General features: G+C 43.0%; 1 protein-coding gene across 2 annotated transcripts; it reads right to left on the bottom strand.

The window, feature by feature from the left end:
- Positions 1 to 1,383: 1,383 nt before the first annotated feature.
- Positions 1,384 to 21,946, bottom strand: zbtb10 (zinc finger and BTB domain containing 10). Of its 2 annotated transcripts, XM_030412386.1 has the most exons (5): positions 21,009 to 21,946; positions 13,029 to 14,061; positions 7,337 to 7,402; positions 5,758 to 5,933; positions 1,384 to 4,596 (listed from the first exon to the last, which is right to left on the bottom strand). In XM_030412386.1, the coding sequence occupies exons 1-5, from the start codon at positions 21,681 to 21,683 to the stop codon at positions 4,306 to 4,308; spliced, it is 2,241 nt and encodes a 746-aa protein (XP_030268246.1). In that variant the 5' UTR covers positions 21,684 to 21,946; the 3' UTR covers positions 1,384 to 4,305. The 2 variants fall into 2 exon arrangements, with proteins under 2 accessions (XP_030268246.1, XP_030268247.1); XM_030412387.1 differs by lacking the exon at positions 7,337 to 7,402.
- Positions 21,947 to 22,301: the final 355 nt, after the last annotated feature.

The following is a 22,301-nucleotide window of genomic DNA, read 5'->3' as shown; positions in this document are numbered from 1 at the left end:
TCACCAATGCATTGATCACTTCCTCCCAACAACTGGAGCAGCACATGCAGGCTTGGATGTGAAGAGAGGTGCTGCCACCTGGTGTCGGCCGAGACAAAAAGACAAACAATGTTTTAATCCAGGGTCTTAACAGCAGATGGCAGCATGTTGGCTTTGGGGGTAGGGGGTTGGTGAGTTAATGGTTTACGAAACCATTCACCCCAGTCCAACCTGTGATAAGAGAAAGCACATTCCCAGGCAAGCAAATACTGATTTAACACGATTAGGTGATGATTCATCAGAGGGCCCCTGAGTCTCTTCCTCCAGAGGTTTATTTGTAGATGTGTACATCTTACTAAACCACTAACTACACCGTGAGTGGCCCTGATTTGAAGCCGTCGGCCTGAAAATATCATCTCATCACCAGGATTGATGAGCGAGTTTACCAGGGCTGTCGGCTGCACGTCACCCTGTTGTTATCCTTTAACCACAGGTGTGTCAGGGTGTGCTGACAGAGGGTTTACAGTGTGTGCAGCCCGGGGACACGCCGACGCTCTCAGTTACTTTGAGGACATTTTCTTTTTTGTGGATTGGATTGTCTTGGATTGTGCCAGATCGACAAAGACAAAAAGGCTAACCAAAGTGACCTTTAAAAGTGTTCACCACAATAAATGGTAGAAGCATTGGTAGATTGATATTTCACAGGGCTCTGGCAGTAATGATAAAAGAATACTTGTTCTGGAGGATGTGGAATACATCGGGCTGCTTTTACCAAAATGAGTGTACAGCTATGAAATATGTCAAGGTAATCAGAAAATGGTTTGTAGTTTGAACTGGAACGCTTTGCGACTTTTTATAAGGCTGCAACTAACAGTAACAAATATGAAGAAAAATGCTGAGACAAATCGGTAAGTTGTTTGTCTTGTTCTTTCCACAAACCAAATAATTTCAGTTTACTGTCACAGAGAAGTAAAGAAACAAGAAGATATTCACATTTGAGAAGCTCGTACAATTTTTATAACAAAAAAAAAAAAAAGACTCAAAACAATGAGTCAATTGTCAAAATCATTAGCGCTTAATTTAGTAGCTGAAAACAAATCAATTAATTCACTCAGCGTTGGGCGTTCGGTGCTTTGTGGTTCAGATAACTTTTCACGCAAAAAACATTTATGAAACCCAGGATCAAAATAATCCCACATTCACACATTTTAAACATGACAGGGTGAAGAGTTCATCCATTCATCAGCTCAGAAAATCAGAAAATCTGGATTAGATCTGGATCAGAGGATATGATGGTGATACTTTTCATGGTCATTAATGTGCAATGTGCCTTTCTGAATTTGGGCCCTATGGGTATGTAGGTTTATAAAGGTCGGACTACTGATCAATAAGTGGACAAACAGGTTAAAGCAATATCAAAGTTTTATTCTTAAAATGTAGTATAGAGAGGAACAGTAGTACAATTCAGACAGAAAAAAGGAGAAATGTAGTTCCATCTTTGAAAACCTTTGATAAAAACGTAAAAAGAGTAACCTGAATCTGCTTTGTGTTCGGAGGGCACTGAGGCGCGGCCCGAGTTTTGCATCACTGTTAAAGTTCGAGAAGAAGTTGAAAAATACAACCTTTTGCGACAGCGTAAAAAAATACAGCTGGGGAAAAAAAACCTCTGCTTTTAAATCTGTAGTGTTTTTGCTTCGTTTTTCGTGGTTTTTTTTTCTCTTTTCTTGTCCATATAACAAATACAGCATAAAATCTAAAATGATACATCGTAAAGTTTTGAGTTTCATTCATTACAGTAAAATCAGTAGGATGGTAAATAGTATCAAAAGAACAAACAAAGACGACAGGATGGTGTGATGAACAAGCACACAGCGTGAACAGAGACAGAGAGAGAGAAAGCGGAAGGTTAAAGTTCACGGAAATAACCCAACACGTCAGGAGGTCTGGAGCTGACTGTCAATGTGTTCCATTACACAAAACCACTAGTTAAATAATATCTTCTTCATATATATATATATTTATATATATTTATCTTATATATATTCTCAACATATATATATATATATCCGTAATATAACCCCTCCCACAGTGATTTGAAGGTAAAAGTGACACGAAGAGGCTGAATATCTCTACGACTTTAAATATATCTTCTTCCACAGAGTAAAGGGAAGTTACACATCTTCTGTATCATTAGCACTTCAGTATATACTGTATGTTCCACTGCATATGAACAGATACTGCTGTTCCAAGGTTTCAACCCGCAAACAATCCGTGTTTCTTTAGAAAATATGTGCTTAATGAAATAACAAAAAGGAGAAAAAGGAAACATCCGTGGAAAAAGGACAAAAAAAAAATTAAACAAAATATGTATCTAGGGTAAAGTGAATGATTCTGTAGCATAAAAACATTTAAAAAATCTCAACAATTACAGACACAAGCAAGGATTTCTCTACACTAAGCAAGTTTTCACCTGGCTTTTTCTCATACATTATAATTCAACAATAATTAAAAACAACAATTTTGGTTGGACAAATAGAAATTAACAGTCTTGATTGCATTTTGGAGTCAATATATATAATATTAAATAACAAAAAAAAAGGAGAAAAAAAAGAACAAAATGTCTAATAAAAAAAAGTTGCTCATTGGAAGAAAAAGACACAACAGTTTTTATATAGTTCCATTCAGACCCGCTTTTGGGGGAAGCGAAGAAACATAAAGCAAATTATTTTCATGAACGCAAACGTAAGTGCATGTCTATGAGGCGCCATAGAGCTTCACTTTTTGTGGAACAAAGTGTTTTTCTACCTGGCAGACCTAAAAAAAATAAAAAATAAAATAAAACAAAACTTACATCAAATTAAAACCGATGACATCTTGTATACCTTTTACATGTGAAAAATTGGAGTTCTGTCGGACTTTTAAAAGATCACACATCATGATTTTCTGCACACTTCCTCCCCCTCGCGACCAAGGTTCAAGTGATTCAAAATATATATACTGTATTTACTATACTATAACTCAGTACCAAATATAAACAAACGTATACAGGTGTCGATGTCCACTTAGGTCCTCAAAACGTCAATTACAAGTACTGCCGGTAGTTCTACAAAATGGTATGTGTGTGTGTGTGCATTAAATAAAAAGCTTAAAAACGATGGCAAAGCATACCTGATAGTCGCCGTAGCACAACAGTGTTCTATAGTTTGAGCTGATTACATATGTATAACTGAGTCAGTTTAAGCTTTATGATTATAAACATCATATATAGCCTGTAGGTCCAGTATTCTGCGACAAGCATTACAGCACCAAACGTTTCATCATTTGGCAAAATTCAAGCTTTAAGTGAAAGTCAAATGCTTCTGTTTAATAATAATAATAATAAAGTGTTACTGTGACGCCGTGATTTGTATAAAGCTAGCAATAACATTTCCCCTCGTCCTTTTTTTTTTTTTGTTAAAAATTCATCTTTTTTTTTCCCCGCTAACATAAAAACCTCACGTTGTCTTTTTTTTTTTCTTTTTAAAGCGTATTCAGTAGTTTTTGTTTCCTGCTTAATCTTGGTGTGCGGTCTGTTTGGCACAATATCGCAGCCCTCTTAAATTAATCATAAATATGGCTGTGATACATTAGAGTCACAAAACAGATTTTTTGGTTCCAAGATTTGTGCAGGGAAAAGAAGAAAAAAAAAAAAACATTAGAAAAGAATAATATAATAATATTTTTAGCGCATCTAAACAAGATCTACAGAGCAAGTTAAAAATCTTCCTGTGGACAATAATGCTCTTCTTCTGTGTACTTCTACAAGCACCAAGCAATATACTTTCAGATTGTGCAGAAAGCAACAGCCATTACTGCGCCTCTGCCTGCAGACAAAAACAGAAATACAAATTATAGACTTTGATAAGACCATAATAACCTCTCTTCATAAATTAAATAATTAACATTTCGCTCTTTTAGATGATTGGCCTACCCCGACTCTACATCACCACCCCGCCCAACTCTCCCCCGAAAAACAGGAAATAAAAATACATCACCAAAAACCTGATTTATCATATTATTCGTCGTTATTAATCTTTCTCTTGCGGTCTCTGGGCCCAGACTTGGGACACATTTTCACAATAATAAAATCTTTACATCTTGGAGTTCCCATTCTACCAAAGCTTTTTTTGTTTTAAATCCATCTCTTTGTCATATACTTGCACAATTAAGTAACCTCAAGGTTTGATAGCACTTTGGAGTTGATTGTTTACCAGCTAAGTTTTTGTATACATATATATTAAACATCAACCTTTTTTTTATTTTTGTTTCTCAAGCTTGTTAAAATTCTTAGTCCTCTTCCGGGGCAGCACCGGCGTTGCCCTCACCCCAATTTGATTGGTCGTTGTCGGTGGGTTCCTCCCCCTCTAGGTCATCTCCGTCCTCGCCTTCGAAGTCTTCGTCGCGAGGAAACTCCATGCCCTCCATGGCCTCCAGGCCCTCCTGAGTGGCCTGGTGTGAGTCGGCACAGTCCGCACACACGCCATAGCGCCGTGAGCCATGACGGATACCGACGCTGGCCGCAAGCATGAAGATCTTCTTGCATACCATGCACTTGTACTTCTTGTCCTTCTTGTGCACCTGTTGGGGGGAGACACGGGAGAGTGGTGAGGGGATGAGATGAGTCAAGTTACTGATAATTTGTCAATATGACATTGAAAGGAATATATGGAATTTAGGAAATAAGCTGATTTTCTTTTGCAGCCAGTTAGCTTTACAAAACTTAAAGACTGGAAACAGAGGGGAACAACAAATCCTGGTGTTTTGTTCGCTGAAATCTTTAAGATATAAATGGTTGAACTTGAGAGGTGCTGGGAGGTGGATATTGTCAGTTTTGAACAGATCTAGACCAGCTGTTTCTACAATTTCAGTCTTGGTGTTAAGTTAAGCTAAATGGCTGCTAATGGTTGCTTGGTAATTAGCGTTCAGATGTGAGAGCAAGAAATGAGTCACCAGGATGGCCTAAAGTTCCATGTATAACACGCCAACAGCCATTGTAGCGTCATCAATGTCATCAATCTGTGTGTAAATAAAATGTGTTTTTTTATAACAAATGTATCTTTCCATATCGAAATGAGCTTTTACGGAAATAAGTCTTTAATTTCAACAATCCCGATCAATGCAGTATCAACGACACACTCAAAGGGATATGTGTGCTGACAGGGCTGTCATGGTGTGTTCACCTCATAAACTAAGAAATCTATACTGGAATGGCAACAGAGGTTTAAAATGGGGAAATCTCCATTTTTTCCCTTTATTTTCATACATATTTTCATTATCTACATAGGCTCACATCTGTGATAACTCTTGTTCTTTTAAAAGCACTTTTTTTTATAAAATAAATAATTAGATGCTAAATCAAACCGTCAAACAGTCAATACCTAAGTATTCTGAAAATGTCAATGACAGCTGTAAGGCTAGGAAAGAAACTTGGACAGATTACATCGCCTGCCTGTTGTTTCAAGTTTTGCTGAAAGGACAATAATACAGACTGCTGATTTCCATTTGCCTTGTATCTCTTTGAGAGAGACTCTAAGATACTCCCCTACATTGGAAAGTGCCATCATAGCCCAAACATTTTTGCGTTTAAAAATATCTTGTTGCACTCACTCCCATGAGCAGAGAGCTGCCAGACATGAGGTGGAGTGCAAAGATGCGAGGGTGGACAGAGCGCCGCAGTGTTTGGCAGAATATGGAGGGTGGTGAAAGAGAGGAGAGGATCCTGTGCATACGCCAACTCACCAGGGAATGTCTCTTTACGTGCTCGCGGCGGGTGAACAGCTTGCCACAGATGTCGCAGCTGAAGGAGCGCACGCCCGAGTGGATGATCAGGTGCCTCTTGAGCGTGCGCCGGTGCTTGGCGATGTAGTTACAGTGGGGGCACTTGAGCTTATTGAGGGCCAGGTGAGAGGACTCGCCTGGAGAGAGACAGAGAGAGACACAAGGTTAGATTTAGTAACATCTAAAAGGTCTGAAAACAACTATGGTTTGGTCTTTGAGGGAAGCTGACTAAGAGTTACTTCCATAAACTGGAAGATAGAGCGAGACAGTGACCGTAAAAGCTACAATTGCATCTATAGATCCTTCAATGAGAGAGGGGTGTGTCAGGAACCAATATCCTGTTTATCAGATCAGTGAGTTATAATGAGGCAACCATTAGAGAGAATAAGAAACCACAAACTGATGCATCACAAGAAGCTCCTTTAGTAAAAGTTTGCCAGAGAAGTTTTCAAGCAGATCACTAAAGCTAAAGCTAAATCTAAAAAAGAGAACAACACCATCAAACCTTGCTATCGACTCGATCATTCATTATAATGTGTTTTTATTACTTCAGTGTGCAAAAAACAGAAATCAAGATGTTTTCATGTCAGCACTGTCTTCATTGCGCTAACAAATAAATAAACAGTTCTTCGGATTTTGTGAATGTTTCAAACGGAACGCAGGTCTTCAGCGAGTCTTCAGAGAGTGGGGTGCCTTTTGTTTGAGCCAGGGAGCACACAACAGAGGCGTTGTCAGGGCAGGTTGCTAGGGGGGAGGAGGGAGGAGGGCAGTGGGGGCTGGGGGGGTTGATGAGAAGCAGGTCACCTGTGTATTCCCGGTGTGAGTGTGTGCCTTGCACACAGAAGAGCAGAACCTCATACGGGTGCAACAAGCTGTTAATTTTAGGCTTTGGAGATGTAGGAAAGAAACGCACCTCTTTTTCGAGTTTAATTCAACTCGACTTTTTTTCTCTAGTTTGAGATCTAACATTGCTGACCTGGGACCTGATCTGACTAGAGCCTCCTTTTTATGTGCCTTCAAAGCCAATGTCTCCACCCACAACTCCACCCATCCGTGGGACCAATGTATCTCAATCGAACAGTGACTTAATGCCAAAAGACTTTCCAAAAGTCTTCTTTTTTCTTCGATTGGTTCCATTTTTAATTTTTTTGTCCCAGCAGCTGCCAGTAGCAGGAGTGGGTGCTAAACTCACACTTTAATGGCAAGATAGTAAGCAAAGGCACAAAACACTACAAACAAGGCTCCAAACAGGAACCATCAGGGAGAGAAGTGCTAAACATTGGCAAACATATTCAAGCATCCCTGTCACAATTGTGGCCTGTTTATATGAAACTGACTTAACCCCTTATGTTGGGGACTAAATGGGTGAAGGAAGATCTTCATTTGAGGGTCATGCACATCAACAATGCATTTAAATGCCATTTTAACATGAGCCCTTTAGGAGACATACTGACTGGACTGCCCACACTCGTTGGAGAAAATGCATTTTTAGTTAAATACTTCAAGTTTCATTCCTGTTCTAGAGAGTGCGGCGTCTTACCATTCTCCCAGGACTCCCCTTGCTGTAAGTCCTGGATGATGCTATACTGGATCTGATTGGCCAGCTCTGGGAAAGGGGGGAGGGGGGGAAGGACAAGAGAAGCGAGAGGGAGAAAAGGAGATGAGAGGTGGTTGAAAGCCCGGTGGGGTGCAGGCACACCTCATGACGCCCTTGTGTACATAAACTAACCACCCCCCACGTGAAACAATGCCAGTTTCAGTTGACCACACACACGCACACACACACACACACACACACACGCACACACACACATCCCACTATTATATGTAAAGCAGTGTGCTCCCCAGGCAAGACCAACAAACTGATGCTGTAACCAGGGCTCCAGCAGGGACAGGGTTAATTAGAGAATAGGAGTCGAGCCCTCACACCGGCTCAGCTTACACTCCGCTTTTGTAAGCACTTGTGAGTGAGCACCTGTGTGTGTGTGTGTGTGTGTGTGTGTGTGTGTGTGTGTGTGTGTGTGTGTGTGTGTGTGTGTGTGTGTGTGTGTGTGTGTCCGGTTCCTCCAGCATCAGCGCTTAGAGCCCATTAAAGACACACCCCAGTGAGTGTGTGAGTATGTGCATGTCCATTCTCCCTGGGTCAATATTTGGAATAGTGAGGACAGCCCCGCTGCATTAAAGTGGATTAGGGAGGGAAGGAACTGCCCCTGCTGGCTTTGCACCTCGCGAGGGATTGGGGGAAGTTTTTTGTGTGTGTGTGATCATGGGTGTGCGTTTGTGTGCAAGATTAAACAGGGACTAGTGTGTATGCAAATGTTCCTCACCTGCTCTGTGCATGCGTGTGTGTGTGTGCAGCACCCACCCTTTAAACAATCCAACAGTCTTGTTTGGAGAAGACCCAAGAATTTATTGGCCACGAGTGGGCTGTGGGCTCAGCAATGGCAAAGTACTTATATATCTGAAAGCTACCATCACTTTCAACTGTTATGTTCCACAACACATCCCAAGAGTCTGTTCAACACCAGCTGCCTATACAGTCGTATCACAGCTTTGTCTTTTTTGGCAAACAATAACAGATGATGTTGAGTGACATAACCACCCTCTGGCAAAAGAAAAAGAGGGTACAGCCTCAAACAGTTGAGTTATTGAACAACCTCGTAAAAACAAGAAAACATGCACATATTATGAAAGGGGATGACCGCACAGATCGAAGTGCAGCAAAATGAAAGCCAAACGTTTGACACCACTGTGAGAAACTGGGACAGCTAATATTGGTGGATGACAGCTCATGGGCTCAAACAAATACGCAAGTAAACGCTGACAAATGGTGCAAGAGGGCTGTCTAAGTCTAGTCTGAGCATCTCACAACGAAAAGGCTTTGTTGCCTTGTAATACAAATGAGCAAATTGATCAAGCATTCCATAAACCTTAATGCACAGTAGACAACTGTACAAACTCAATTTTGCTTTGTGAAGCAATATTTCAATAAAGCGTCAGACATCATGTGACACGCATATCCAGAGCGAGTCTCAACAAATGAGCACTGTATGCAACACAAGGCTTATCAAGCCTCGACAGCAGAGAGAGACTGTGGGAAACACTGTCACAAACTGAAACCTTTCAGACAAGTGACGGTCTGTCCATAAATGGCACTTGACCATTTTTCCATGCACGATCCACAAGATGAGGAGTGAAAAAGGATAAAATAAAAGTGGTTTTGAATGATCTGATGCTACAAATACATTACACCTCGCAATAAATCTCTCATCTATCCAGAAAAAAAAAACCCTAGATAGTCAACGTCTGATGAATTCATCAGCCCATCTACAATGACGAAATACTTTCTTAAGCGTTAAAGTGGTGCTCAAGCAAGATCAAGATTTATTTTTTTTTTTTCAAATAAACTAGCTGACCTCCTAACCTTCCAAAATCTAGGAACATTCTTCTGAAAAGGGAACTGTGAAACCTCTAGGAAAACCCTTTTCTTTCAAACTGAAAGGAATCTGGAAACTAAAAAAATGCTACAATGTGAGAAACCAACAGAAATTAATGCAACTTCATATACACAACTACTCCAATCATTCATTTAATGGCTTAAAAAAAAAAAAATGGAAACTAGAATAGCACTCAGTAGAGTACATACCTCAGCAAAGGCCCAGCGGTTCCCCCTTCAATCAATCCTAGTCCAATATAGAATATAATAGTCCACATAAAGCTCATCTAAATCTGCAGGGATCCAAGACGAAACCCACAAATCTGTCAGGTACAACTAAACATTTTCATTGATCGCACTGGTGTGCCCAAGATGTAGAGGTTTATTTTCTCAAAGAATCGAGATTTTTTTAAGATTTAAAGATGGCATGTATTTCACACCCTTTTTTCTGTTTACAATCATTTACAGAAAGTATTTAAAAATGGGGTCTATTCTGGACCGAGATCCATCCTCCATCCAAGTTTAGTGTAAATCTGTTCCTTGCCTACTGACAAATGAACCGACCAACAGAAATGGGTGAAAAAATAACTGTCTTGGTGGAGATAAAAATGCCATTTTCTCACCCTAACGTCAAACAACATCTGCATGATGTGTTTCTGCATCACAGTCTCATAAAACCATCTTTCACGCATGTTAAACAATTGGACGTCCATCAGTTGCAGGCCTTTAATGTTCAAGGCTACAGCAATAAATAATTTGACTGTCAAAACTGGGATTGGGTGAGACTTATTTTTGGTGATCCTGTCTACACGGCGAACGGTATCTGTAACAATTTTAAGGCCTTACAGAGCCTGAATATTCCCAGATCTATAGTTTAACTGTAAACATACACTAAATTGTGTGAATGAATTCCACAGTTTGGGGGTAAATGAACTGTTGAAAAAAACAAAACTATAATTTAGAGGGGAAACAGTTGCCTTGAAACCTTTTACTGTGACTAACCGCCCACTTCAAGTCTTGACCATATCTCTGTTTGTTAACATAGTGTACATTAGATAGAGACATGGAGCTAAACAACAGAGATGAACAGAAGAAGGCTGGAGAGTTTGCACACATGCAGACAAACTCAGTCTTAAATTGAGCGTCTCCCTCTTGGCTATTACAACACCCTGGATCACTTTGTGCACACATTAAAAAGAGCCGTACGAGGAGTTGGAGGCACTAAGAGCATTCAAGTGCATTTAGGGAGGCCTGGGGGGAGAAATGTTTCCCCTGCTTTCTTCATTTGCCTGCATTAGGGATGGCTCTGACACATACACACAAAATGTAGTTCTCTCTCTCTCTTTCTAAACACACTTTGTGCCTCACACAACCCCCCCATCCGCCCACCCACCCTCCATACCACTCCACTTAATATGTGATATCATTATGGTTACAGCGCCACGCTTAATGGGGCCAACAGAAGGAGATGGCTGGAGCTGAGAGAACAGATTACTAAGAGTAGGCTTGTGCCATTTGCCATCTGATCATATATCTAGGATCGCAGAGACGAACACTGATTTTAAAGTGATTTTACCGACTTATCTATCTGAACTAAGATGTTTTAAAAAATTATCTCTAGAAAAATGTAGAAAGGTTTCTAGTGGAGTGGCGGTTTGGCCTGCCGAGCCCCGTTAGTCAGCATGAACTATGACGAAATTTTAATTCCGTAATTACAAACCAGTTTGCTGCATCTTTTTCATGAATCTGACAAATGTGTCTGTTCAGAACATGGCTTTTTATGTTGGCCATTGTCATAGTTGTGCTGGTTTATAGTTTCAACCATCAGTCAGGTGCCCATTACATTTATTCAACTCTAGTCGTCCATGCTACTTTTTCCACTGGCGACTGGGTGAATTTTACGCCAATGTGAAAAATGGATGCAAACAATCTGCCAATCCTAACTAGGAGCGCGACACTGTGTGTGGATAGGATGGACAAGGCTGATAGACTGAAGTGGAATGCCAGTATTGTTATACCCGGGTCCTGTATTGACATGAGTGTGCGTGTTTAAACGATTCATGCTTACAAATCACAAGATTTCAGAGTGAGACTTCTTCTTGAATGAGACTTGTGTTTGTGGTTACAATGAAAGTGGTTATTCTTCACCTTCACAACAAGTCTGAATATAAAGGTGTTGTTTCTGTATTGCCAAAATGCCACTTCGAGCAACAACCTTAACATCAGTGACAAAAGAAGCACTGATGGTGGGCGTAACTTTGACAGTCGCATTTGCCCCAAAGGATTAGGTTGCAGCGATTTTGTGGCTGACAGCTTAAGGGGATTCTGCTAGACCACTTCCTAAACTTTTGGTTGCATGAATCATTTACACGTTAAAAGAATGAAACATACAGCCCAGGTTTTAAAATACTGGATTTCCCCTATACAGTACAGAAAGAGGAAGTTATCAGAGGGTAGAAAGAGAGAAGATGAGTGGAAAATATCTTTCAAGCAAGATTGAAATCTTGATTAAATGAGTGAAAGCAGCTTAAAAAGGTCGAAGGGATTCAATGTTTTTTGCCGAACGCAGAATATAGCTTGGGTTTAAAATGTAATGTAGAACAGGACAAATGATCTATTCTCATCGCCATCTAGATTTAAAGTATTGTCACATTATCATTCTTTACTAAAAAACAATATAACATACCTATCCAACTCACTGAATTCAAATGACTGACTTGAACCTTATACCACATCTCATCTTTCCTTTTCAATAAGTCTCAGCAGTGACGTGGCGACACATCTCTGCGCAGGTGGGTGTAAGTTTTGTAAGCCCCCTGCTCCGGAGTGATTACTGAAGATCACAGCTGGGAGTGGTGACTTACGTGTTGGCTATGCGCAGCAGGTTAAGAGCTCGTCAACCAAACATCTCTGCTGTTAGGTGCAACAGCAGGACATTGATCGAAAAACTGAAAATTGATTCCTATTGATGTGATCTTGAACAGTGATCGTGTCATTTTTCCCTCACAGCAAAGCGAGTCAGTCTATTGGGTTTGAATAAAACAGGTCAGCAAGTTTGTGACTATGTTCCACTGCATAAATCATACAGATGCATGATGTAGTGACAGGCATTTATCAAACCAAATAAAATTATTTTTTTCAATGCATATGACTTCTAAAGCTATTACATTTGACAAGCTTACTATGGAGGACAAATATGGAAAAGAGGCGTAGAAAAATAATCAGGAATGGAAATACTGTGTCATTGTTTGTGTGTACATCATTTGGCTTCAAATGTTGGAACAGGAGGAAAGCAGAGAGTCGCCAGGCTAGCTAATGATGCTACCTGACATAAATGGTTTTTGTTTCATAAACTAGCAGTAGCTTTAGGCAAGGTTTGCAAATCAGCACACAGATGCACAGTTACATCGAGTGCAGAGGGTTAAACACATCTGTTAAAGCCATTCTTCCTTCACGCTGGCCATGCTGTTGAGCTCTGTACACTAGAGGCTCCTCAAACATGCAACATGTTTGACTGAACACTCTACATTGGTGTAAAAGATGTAATACAGAGGCCCCAACATAACAGGTTTCCATATATAATGTAGGAAAATATGTTTCTCCATATCATACAGGTGTTTAATTCTCTTCCTTGAAAACAGCCTCTTCCTTTCACTTAGAAGGAATGTACAGCATATTATTACTAACAACACAATTAGGAATAAGAAATTCATAATTTAAATGTGAACGCTATACAGAAAAGGATTTTGGAAGGAACTGTGTGAGGTATGTTTACAGGTACAAATGTGTGTCATACCAGCATTTTCAGAGAGGGAGGAGAAGTCCTCTCTGGGGTAGGAGGCTGAAGGCTGGATGAACATCCCCTCATCAAATCCCTCTTCGGGGTCTGGTGGAAAGTTGTACACAAAACGCCGTGTGGTGGTTTGTTTTTTCCTCCGTCCGCTTCCAGCTGCAGCATCCGGTGCTTCTCTCTTTATTGCCGCGGGTGCTGCTGCAGCGCCACCTGTGGCCGGCTCGTTCCAGACGAACACCTGCCCTTTGCCGCTTGCCGCCCGTGTTTCGTTGGTCTCTGCTGAATCAGACGAGTTGTCGTTGTGGTGAGCCCAGTTGCCAGAGGCTCCAGGGGTCACTAGGGCACAGCCCTCACCCCCAACCACCGTTACCTCTATATCACTGGTCTCCTCTTTCACCCTGCCGCCTTCGTCTTCCTCTTCCATTGCTTCCTTTCCTTGGTTGTTACTGGCCTTGATCGACAGCTTTGACAGGATGCTTGTGGCCCAGAAGTTGCTTGGCTTCCGGTCTGACCCTCTCTGTCCATCATTGGCCACCGTCTGCCTTTTGTTGTAGTCCACCACCACTGAGTCAGGAGCCTCCTGCTTGATGCTGATATTCAGGGCATCCTTTATGAACGCCCTACACGAGTGGACAACTTCTGTCATCTGGAGGTAACTCGCAACAGACATCACCTCAATGGCATTTTGGCTAGTGAGCAGCAGATTCCCGGAGTAGAGAAAGTCGAGGATAACTGAGAAGCCCTGCACAGCAGCGACATCCAGGTGCGTGACCGTGGCCTGGTCTTGGGCCTCGCCCTTGGTCAGACAGTAGAGGGTTTTGAAGTAGCGGCTGCCTGCAACCAGGATGTTCTTGTGTGCACGGAACACCTGGCCCGAGACGACAATATTGACATCACAGAGAATGCCACTTTTGCGTTGCTTGTCCAGCTCCTGGAGAAGCTGGTAACAGTAGGAGTTCTCATTGGGCTTGATGCGGTAGTCTTCCCCTGAGCAGTTAGTGGAGGGGCTGGCGTTGTCTGAGGGCCTCACCATCTCCTTTTACATGAAAGAGAGAAAGATGAATTATTGTGGGGGATTTCGTGCAAGCAAATCATTTGCAAAAGCAAGCACAAATGTTCCTGTATACAAATATATTTTCTCTTCCTGTAACTCGGTCTTTAAAAGCCACACACATTTACACCCTCGGGGTTCACGGTGTGACACGGACACACCTGCCCTAGGGGTGAAACAGGTTTGACAGGCTTCTGTATTATGGAGGAGTTTGGAAAGAGGTAAAGAAAGGTGTGTTATTTTCAGGCTAGGTAGTATTACACAGCCCTTTAACTCCTGCCCTCCATCAAACTTAAACTTCACAACTTTATATGACATATAAAAGGCTAGACTGCAATGTTCAGTGCTTTCCACAAGCTATTTTTGTTAAACTGCTGTAGACTTTCCTGCAAGGTGGCACACCAACTAACTTAACTTACTGAGTTACTGAGTACTGACTTAATTTGAATGAATAACTTCCTATATTTTGACAGCAGAAAGATTGTCCAAACTTTTTGCATGTTTTTGTTTTTCCAATGGGTAAATACTGCTTGCTTGATCTGATTGACTTTTTCAAAATATGTATTTAATTTGCAATAATACTAGATGAAGCCCTCTAGACCAAGACTGATGTTTATTTCTTCATGACTATGAACACACTTTCAAGTTTGGCTTTGGATGTCACCTCCAACGCGGTGTTGAAAAGTAGAATTGCAAAATTAAAGATTTAACACATATTAGCTATTATACATTTATATAATGCCTCCCTTTGACTTTGAAACTAGATGTAAAACACTCAGAATTAGACCGGGAGGAGGGCCGATATGTGTCCAAAGCAGGACACACAACGTGGCTGTAGGATGGGAACTGGCAGAAGCATAGAACTACCCTGTACCAGCCCCACTCCCCCTCCCCTGCTCCCCTTTAACAGGGCAAAGGGCCAGCCTTGTACGAAGCTGAGGAGAGGGGAGCACATAAATGTGTGTGTGCATACAGTTTTTATGCAAAAATACATGGCTGGACTTGAATGCACAGATGCACACAGAAAAAAAAACAACTATCCTAGCCTATCAAAAAAATTTATATACACCCTGTATATGTCGAAGCGTACGCTATAGTTTTTAGACTCACACACACACACACACACAGCAGCATACATCTCCAGCTCATTTTAGATTGCACAGCAGATGTCCTAATCCAGAATAATTCACATTGCTCGAGCCCTGCATTTTTGCCCCCACCCACCACCATCTCCTCTGCACACACATGCATGTACACACACACAAACCAAGCTGCCTACACATACACACAGCTGGGGTTTCAGCTCGAGTAATTCAGATTAAATCCATTTCTCTGGAGGTCCCCACCCAGCCCCCACCCCCACCCCTACTCCCTCCACACTGCAGCTCTTGTCCAGGGCAGCCTGGGCACACAGGATAGTATAGGGGGGCTTATCATCCTCTGCCACAGCTGGAGGGGGAGAGATGGAGAGAGAGATGGGATGGGATGAAATGAGAGGCAGACGGGGGGGAAAAAACGTTGACGTACTTTGCAAGCTAGAAGACATAAAAGGAGACTGGAAGGACAGAGAATAATGGCAGATGAGACAGCAGAATGGTTCTGATGGAGAAATAAATAGAAACAGAGCTGATAGAATTAAGTGTTAAAAAAGAAGATGAGAAATGGTCGGAGCATAAAAGAGAAAAGCCTGATAACACATGCACAAAGAGTGAGAGCATGAGGCAAAGATTGAGAGAGCCAGACCTTGAGCCTCGACAGAAAGGGCGGAGGAGAAAATGTGGAGCAAAGGGAGCCGGAAAGCCAGCGCGGTAGAGAGAAGGAGTTGGGTCACCCCATTTTAGCCTTTACAATAGCCCGCGTTCTCCCCGAGGCTCATTGTCCACTCACTGTGGGCCTTTTGTGAAAGGGCTCTGCACTCACTCTCTTATTACACACTATCTCCCACTTGCGAGCATAGAAAAGGAGCCAGGGTGCATGTGTGTGAGGCTGAGAGGATGAGGAGAGAGGAGAAAAATTATTCCATGATATACACATCAAAGCCTCTGGAGGGGCATGGTCATCATGTTGAGTACTGCGGTGGAATATATTGGTGTGGTGAAGGGCAGGTGGACTATAACAACAAGGGGAATAGGATATGTTTCAGAGTTAGATTGTCAGCATTTGCATACACATTTTGCTGCTTTGTTTTCCCCTCTTTCATACGATTAAACCCAATCTTGGAACTAAAGCCTGACAGATATAGCCGCCGATATTCACCTATCACAGATGTATCATATCGGCATTTATGTTGGCTTTCGGCTGATCTTTAAAAACGCAGATATCTGCATTTTCAACCGAATGGTCAGATGATAGCTGATGGGTTCTGACCTTCCAGACTGGATTTCAATCAATGCTGTTTGCCTCTTTTGCTCTCCACAAGCACTGTTTAACCTGCAGACAGAATCGCCCAAATATGCTTTGTCACTATTTGAACTACAAACGGACTAAAATCCCAAATCAGAACAAGCTTTCAACTTGCTTGATGAATTATGTTCAGTATCCTGCGCACCTTGTTCAGGGGAGAATATCTGTTGTCAACTTTGACGTTTTCTAAAGAGCAATTCTCAAGAAAGGGACACCAAAAGTAGTGCTGTAACTGTGTCACCCTGCTAGCTATGGGAAACTACATTGCATCTTACATTAATTCGAATTCCAACAGCTTACAAACTCTAGCTGATGCTACTGTGGGAAGCTAGCGAGAGTCAGCAACTTGCTAACATAAAAGATGACTTATAATTAAATGCAGTTAAAATAAAAATTGGGGGGTACTTATGAATGTTTATGATGATATATTGGAGAGCACAAATCATATTTTTCCCAGGATGAAGGGGTCATGCCCCCCTGGGATCTTCGGCTGTGGCTGTGTTGAAGATTTCAGAGTTAAACAGAAAAATGAAGCAATGTGTTAAAAATGCCATAAATAAACCAAGCGCTCTATTGCTCCTAGCACCTGGGAATCAGTAGACCCATTTTATCATTTCGACTAACCAGCCACCCCTACCCCTGAACCCCATGACTCCCCACAGCTTTTATCTATTACACATAGCAAGGCAATGGGCCAGAGAGGTAAGACTTGGCCTGGCAGTTCTGATATGAGTTGTGTGTGCATGTGTGTGTGTGTGTGTGTGTGTGTGTGTCAAGTCAGGCTAGGACAGCCTGGTACTGGATAAGTTGCTCCATACTGGCCTCATCAGCAGCATCATCCTTTCTCCAGATGTGCCACGTGTGAGCTGGGAGCTTGGAGAACCAGCAGACCAACCCTGCACAGCAGATGCTGGAGGCAAAAACTAGCCTGAGCCAACAGAGAATGTGGGGACAATATCAGCCTCCCCCAGTCATGACGTGGCTCGGCTTTTTATTCGAGCCAGAGATGGAAGGAGGGGAATAATGAAAGGAAAGAAAGAGAGTGCAGTGCAAGGGAATTCAAGAGAGTGCCGGGGAAGAAGAATCCTTTGATCTGGATCTAACATTGATGCTTTAAAATCTGGAGTCAACGGCCAATAAGAATTGATTTACAGGTGGATTAAACAAACCAATGTGGCCATAAATTCAAGCTTACTGAAGCTCTAGTTCCACAGTCACACCAAACCAATCCCTTCACAGATCAGGAGATACAGCACTGTCCCCACTCAACATAATGACCCACTGGAGCCAGTTTTTGTTTACCTTTTACACATGTTTGCCTACATCCCCTCACTCATCTACCCCCACCCATCATCAAGCCAGCCCCATGACCAGCCCAGCCCTGAGGCCATCTCTGCTGGTCCCTCAACAACACCCTAACTCTACTGTATCCTTGTCTCAATCCCCCCTCCTCACCAAACCCGTCTGTCCCCAGATGCTAGAACAATACCGCAGTGTGCGTTTGGCCCAAGGTGTGGGAGGGCTGCGCAGAGTGTCTCCCGGCTTCCTAACAATGCTCTGACAGAAGAGGCAAAGAGAGGGGGCCAGAGAAAACGAGGGGAGGGAAGAGTCACTGACGGATTCAACAAGAAGAATTCTCCCTCTGGCTCCACCCAACCCCACCCCATTCCCCTGACCTGTGGCCCCCAATAAACATCTCATATATCTGGCAGACACCAGACCGCAATGGGTGGGTCCCCATTCCCATTCGGGGAGACTGACTCTTAACAATGAGTGTGGTGTTTGTCTTAACTGAAATGAGGGGGTGAAAGAGACCTGTATAGGTCCCCCATATCTGACTGCGAGCGTTATCTCATCTTACATCCCATTTAGATCAACACAGTGATGCAGGTAAAAGATTTGTTTTGCCCTCAAACAGAATGAAGCATCATGGATTGTCTGACATGGCTTCATGGGCCTCACCCTGGCCTGTGTTTTTGTTGCAGTTTGGATATTGCATGGGGTCTGGAGAACAACTGGCTGTATTATGGATGTAAATGATATCTTTACTGTCATTCAATTCAAACAGTTGGATGACAAAGAAAAAAGAAAGGGCAGAGGCGGGTGAGAGAGACAGAGAGAGTGTATGAGGAGGCTGGATGTGGAGGGAACTGAAACGAACTTAACTATTCAATGAATGCAATGTGTGTTTTGACATACGGATATATAGTCATTGAGTAGAGACTCTATATATGGTGAAGACAAGGGACACACTGTGACATAGAATATCAGTTCGACACATAACATTTACCAAACTGTGATAATACAGAGAATAAAAATGATTTCTATACATCCGATATGTGATCTCATGTTTGATCTAAGGGAACCAATGGTCTACTTTTGCTGTGTCTTGACCTTATACCAGCGAGCATAGGGAACAATCAGAGCACAAGAGAGAGTCTAGAGAATTAAGGACAACGGCCCCCTTCTCCAAGGAGACCCACATTCACCACAGCTGCCCTGGTGTGCTAGGGCTAATTGAGTTAGCTTTAACGAATGCAGCAGAGGCCTGACTAACGTCAGGAATGGGTGAATAGAACAAGACGTTGCCTCGTAACACCATAATTCCCCTTTAATGTACTGCCTCACAATGCCGCCTTGCTTTACATACACTGCTGCACATTATCTCAACAGTGGTGCATATATAAAGATCGTAGCTCTATTCAAAAAGCTTTCTTAAGAGAAAAACTTAATCTCATGAACATCAAAACGATAAAAAATGATCTGATTTTCATTTCGAAAAGTGCAGCAATGGGATGTGATCTTCCCAGCTCTATTCTGAACGAGAAAATGGCCTGGATAACCTCCACGTATAGTGTCTGGGGTCCTTGTTGCTAGGGAGAAGCCATGCCAAGCCCCTAATCCACTCCCACTGCTCTCCTTACCAATTAGAGATGTACACAAGTTAGTGGATCACTTTAAGTCATTCTGATTAGTGATTGCGTGTGCAAAGGAAGGGAACTAAATGTAGTAGTGCAATCCTCTTCACTCACAAATTAGAGTCAAATGGCACCCCGCACTTAATTCCCCTGACAGCTCAGACCATTGTCAGCATAGGAGGTCGAGTGTGGCAGTGTACAAGGAACAGTAAGAAGCAGTAGTGAGGTTTTTCTTTTTCAGTTATAGGACTGATGGGAGAAATGCCCTTTGACACGAGATTGTCCGGAGAAAGATGCACTCCCTGTTTTTATGAGGTCTCTGAAACAGTACCGTATAAATGTTGCCCACACCGCAATAAAAATAATGAACCAATAAAAAGATTTCACGCACATCAATATAAGACAGGGTTCACCTAATATAAAACTGGCTTTGGTGTTTTGAATTCAATTCAATTTACCTCAAGCGAAGGTTAAAGCCACCTAGTATTTATAAGCCAACAAAACGATTTTCAGGCTGGCGTGGTTTCAGTCTTGTGCATACAGAAGAAGACATGCCACAAAATTATAACACTGGAGCCCATTAATCCATAAATATGTGGAGGAGAGGGTCAGGTGATTCCATGTCATTCTATTTACTGACATCTATTTCACTCGTTCATGCCTCTTCACACAGGGTGCATGTGGGCCAGGCAGGCTGTCAGGCTCCAGGCAACATGATTTACTCCTCTCCTCTTGTCCAGCCCCGCAAGTGGCACCATCTATGGATTTTGGGGGGTCATTCTAGCACAATGCCTCTAATTTAGCTCCCCAAAGGGAGGAGGAGGTGGAGGAGGAAGAAATGCGCCAGAGGTCACCCGGGACTGCGAGCCAGCAGAGCTGCAAGAGAGGCCAAGAGGCGGGGGGTGGGGAAGGGGTGCGGTTCCCCAAAGGCTGCTAGGGTCGAGCCCTTGCCATTGTGTGACCTCTAGCAAGCTAGCAATTAAGAAGACTGCTGATGAAACAAAGGGAGTGCTGTACAGTGTGCAGCTTTAAAATAAAAGAAAACCTCAAACACTGCAACTGGCCACCGTTTGTTTTCACTTTTTGGACAGGTTGACAGTCATTCGTGACAGGCAGAGAAGCAGCCTCCACTGTGAGAGTAGCTAGCAGGTGTCAAACTGGAGCAGGTTTGACAGATGAGTGGACGGACGCCTCCATTTGAGACACCAGCCGAATCAGAGAGATTCGTGTCACTCACATTGTAACACCATTCAGTTGGATTTGCCATTCAGTAACTCAGTTAGTCGACATTACCCTCGCTAGGGGCTTTCCACTGCCGCCACTGGCCATCTACCTCCGGCTACACAGCGAAGCTACTGGGGCTAGTTGGCTAAGCTAGCTGTTAGCTCATGTTAGCGGGCTGATGCTAGCTAATCAGCCAGGGGAAGGGGGATTGTGAAGCTTAAGTAATGGCCTATTTTCGCCTTCCTTGTGTTTGTTAAGTTGTAAAAACTGTCGCTAACAGTGGTAAAACAGAGCAGACACTGACATACGTTGTGACCAATGTGTGACAGGTACTTTAAGCTACGTAAGAAGCGAAGCGAAATCGTCATGGACTGGAGCTAACATTACCTGTTTGGTGGGGTCATTTCTCCCGTGCTCAGAAGACAGGTGATGTCTCAGCAGCAAGGCCCGCTTGTAGTTGCGACTACCTTTGACAAGCTCGTCGCTGTTTTTAGTGGCAATGTTGTGACACCAGGAGCAGGACATGAGTCCCGTCTCCTGGCAAAATTTGAGCCATGGAAATTCTTGCAACCACGAAGCGTGGAATAGTGAGTGTTTCTGAAGCAACGTCTGCGGTCTCATCTCTACCCCAGATTTCCTGGATCCCGTCTCGCCTCCCGTCGCACCGCTTCCCGTCTCCTGCCCGTCGGCGTTGTTGGGACCGTTCCCCGCTGTCAAACCGTTCCCCTCCCTGGACCCGTCGTCCCCTTCCCCAGAGCCGTCTCGATCGTCGCCGTCCGCGGCTGCAAAGCTGCCCCCTTCCGGGTCCTCTTCTTCCTCCGCCTCGGGTTCCGTGCTATCGCTGACAGACCCAGCGCCCTCCACTCTCTTCTGCGATGATCCGTTTGCCCCCAGATCCCTGTCCTCCTCTTGATCCGGCCTGTTCCCGTTAAATTGTCGGTCTTGACAGGCCGGGGCCTCCCAGCTGTTACAGTTCCCCCCACCGAGACCGCTGGAACCCGACAACCCAGCTAATCCACCTCCTCGGAAAGCCAGCGACCTGCGGTTTCTCTCACCGGACATTTTACTTAATATATATTAGAATCTTCACTTTCTCAACAGTATCCCCCTCCGACAGAAATAATGTCTCTGTACAGGATGTATTTTCCGAAAGAGATGGACCGTCGTCGTTTCTTTTCTCCGCTTTGGCCCTCCCGGTGAGAGTATGTAGGTTATGCGGAAATAAATAAAGGTTTTAAACGCATAATGAATTTCAGGGTTCTCGCTGCGTCCGCGCAGGCCCCGCAGAGGTCGAATGGCAACGACTTTCCTCCCCACAATGCACCTCGACCAGAGAAAGGGGGGTTGGAGAGGGAGGGGGCGGCTTTTAAAGGAAGATGGGGGTGCTGTTTGTCAGCAAGGGGTCTTTTGTGTCTGGAGGCTGCACCCATTTTCCGCATGCTTTTCATCTTTTGACTTTGCTTGTAATCTCTGCCCATAAACGCTGCCTTGCGTGCCCCACTGTAGCCTTTAGCTAAACAGAGTTACCATATTATTCCTATACTATTTCTATAATATTGCTACAATATTACTATAGAAATTCTTTTATAACTGTATCTATCTATCTATCTATCTATCTATCTATATATATATATATATATATATATATATATATATATATATATATGTGTGTGTGTGTGT

The sequence above is a fragment of the Sparus aurata genome, chromosome 3, assembly GCF_900880675.1.
Source record: "Sparus aurata chromosome 3, fSpaAur1.1, whole genome shotgun sequence".
Taxonomy (NCBI): domain Eukaryota; kingdom Metazoa; phylum Chordata; class Actinopteri; order Spariformes; family Sparidae; genus Sparus; species Sparus aurata.
Note: the sequence above shows the minus strand (reverse complement) of the source record. Positions and strands in the feature narration are given on the sequence as shown.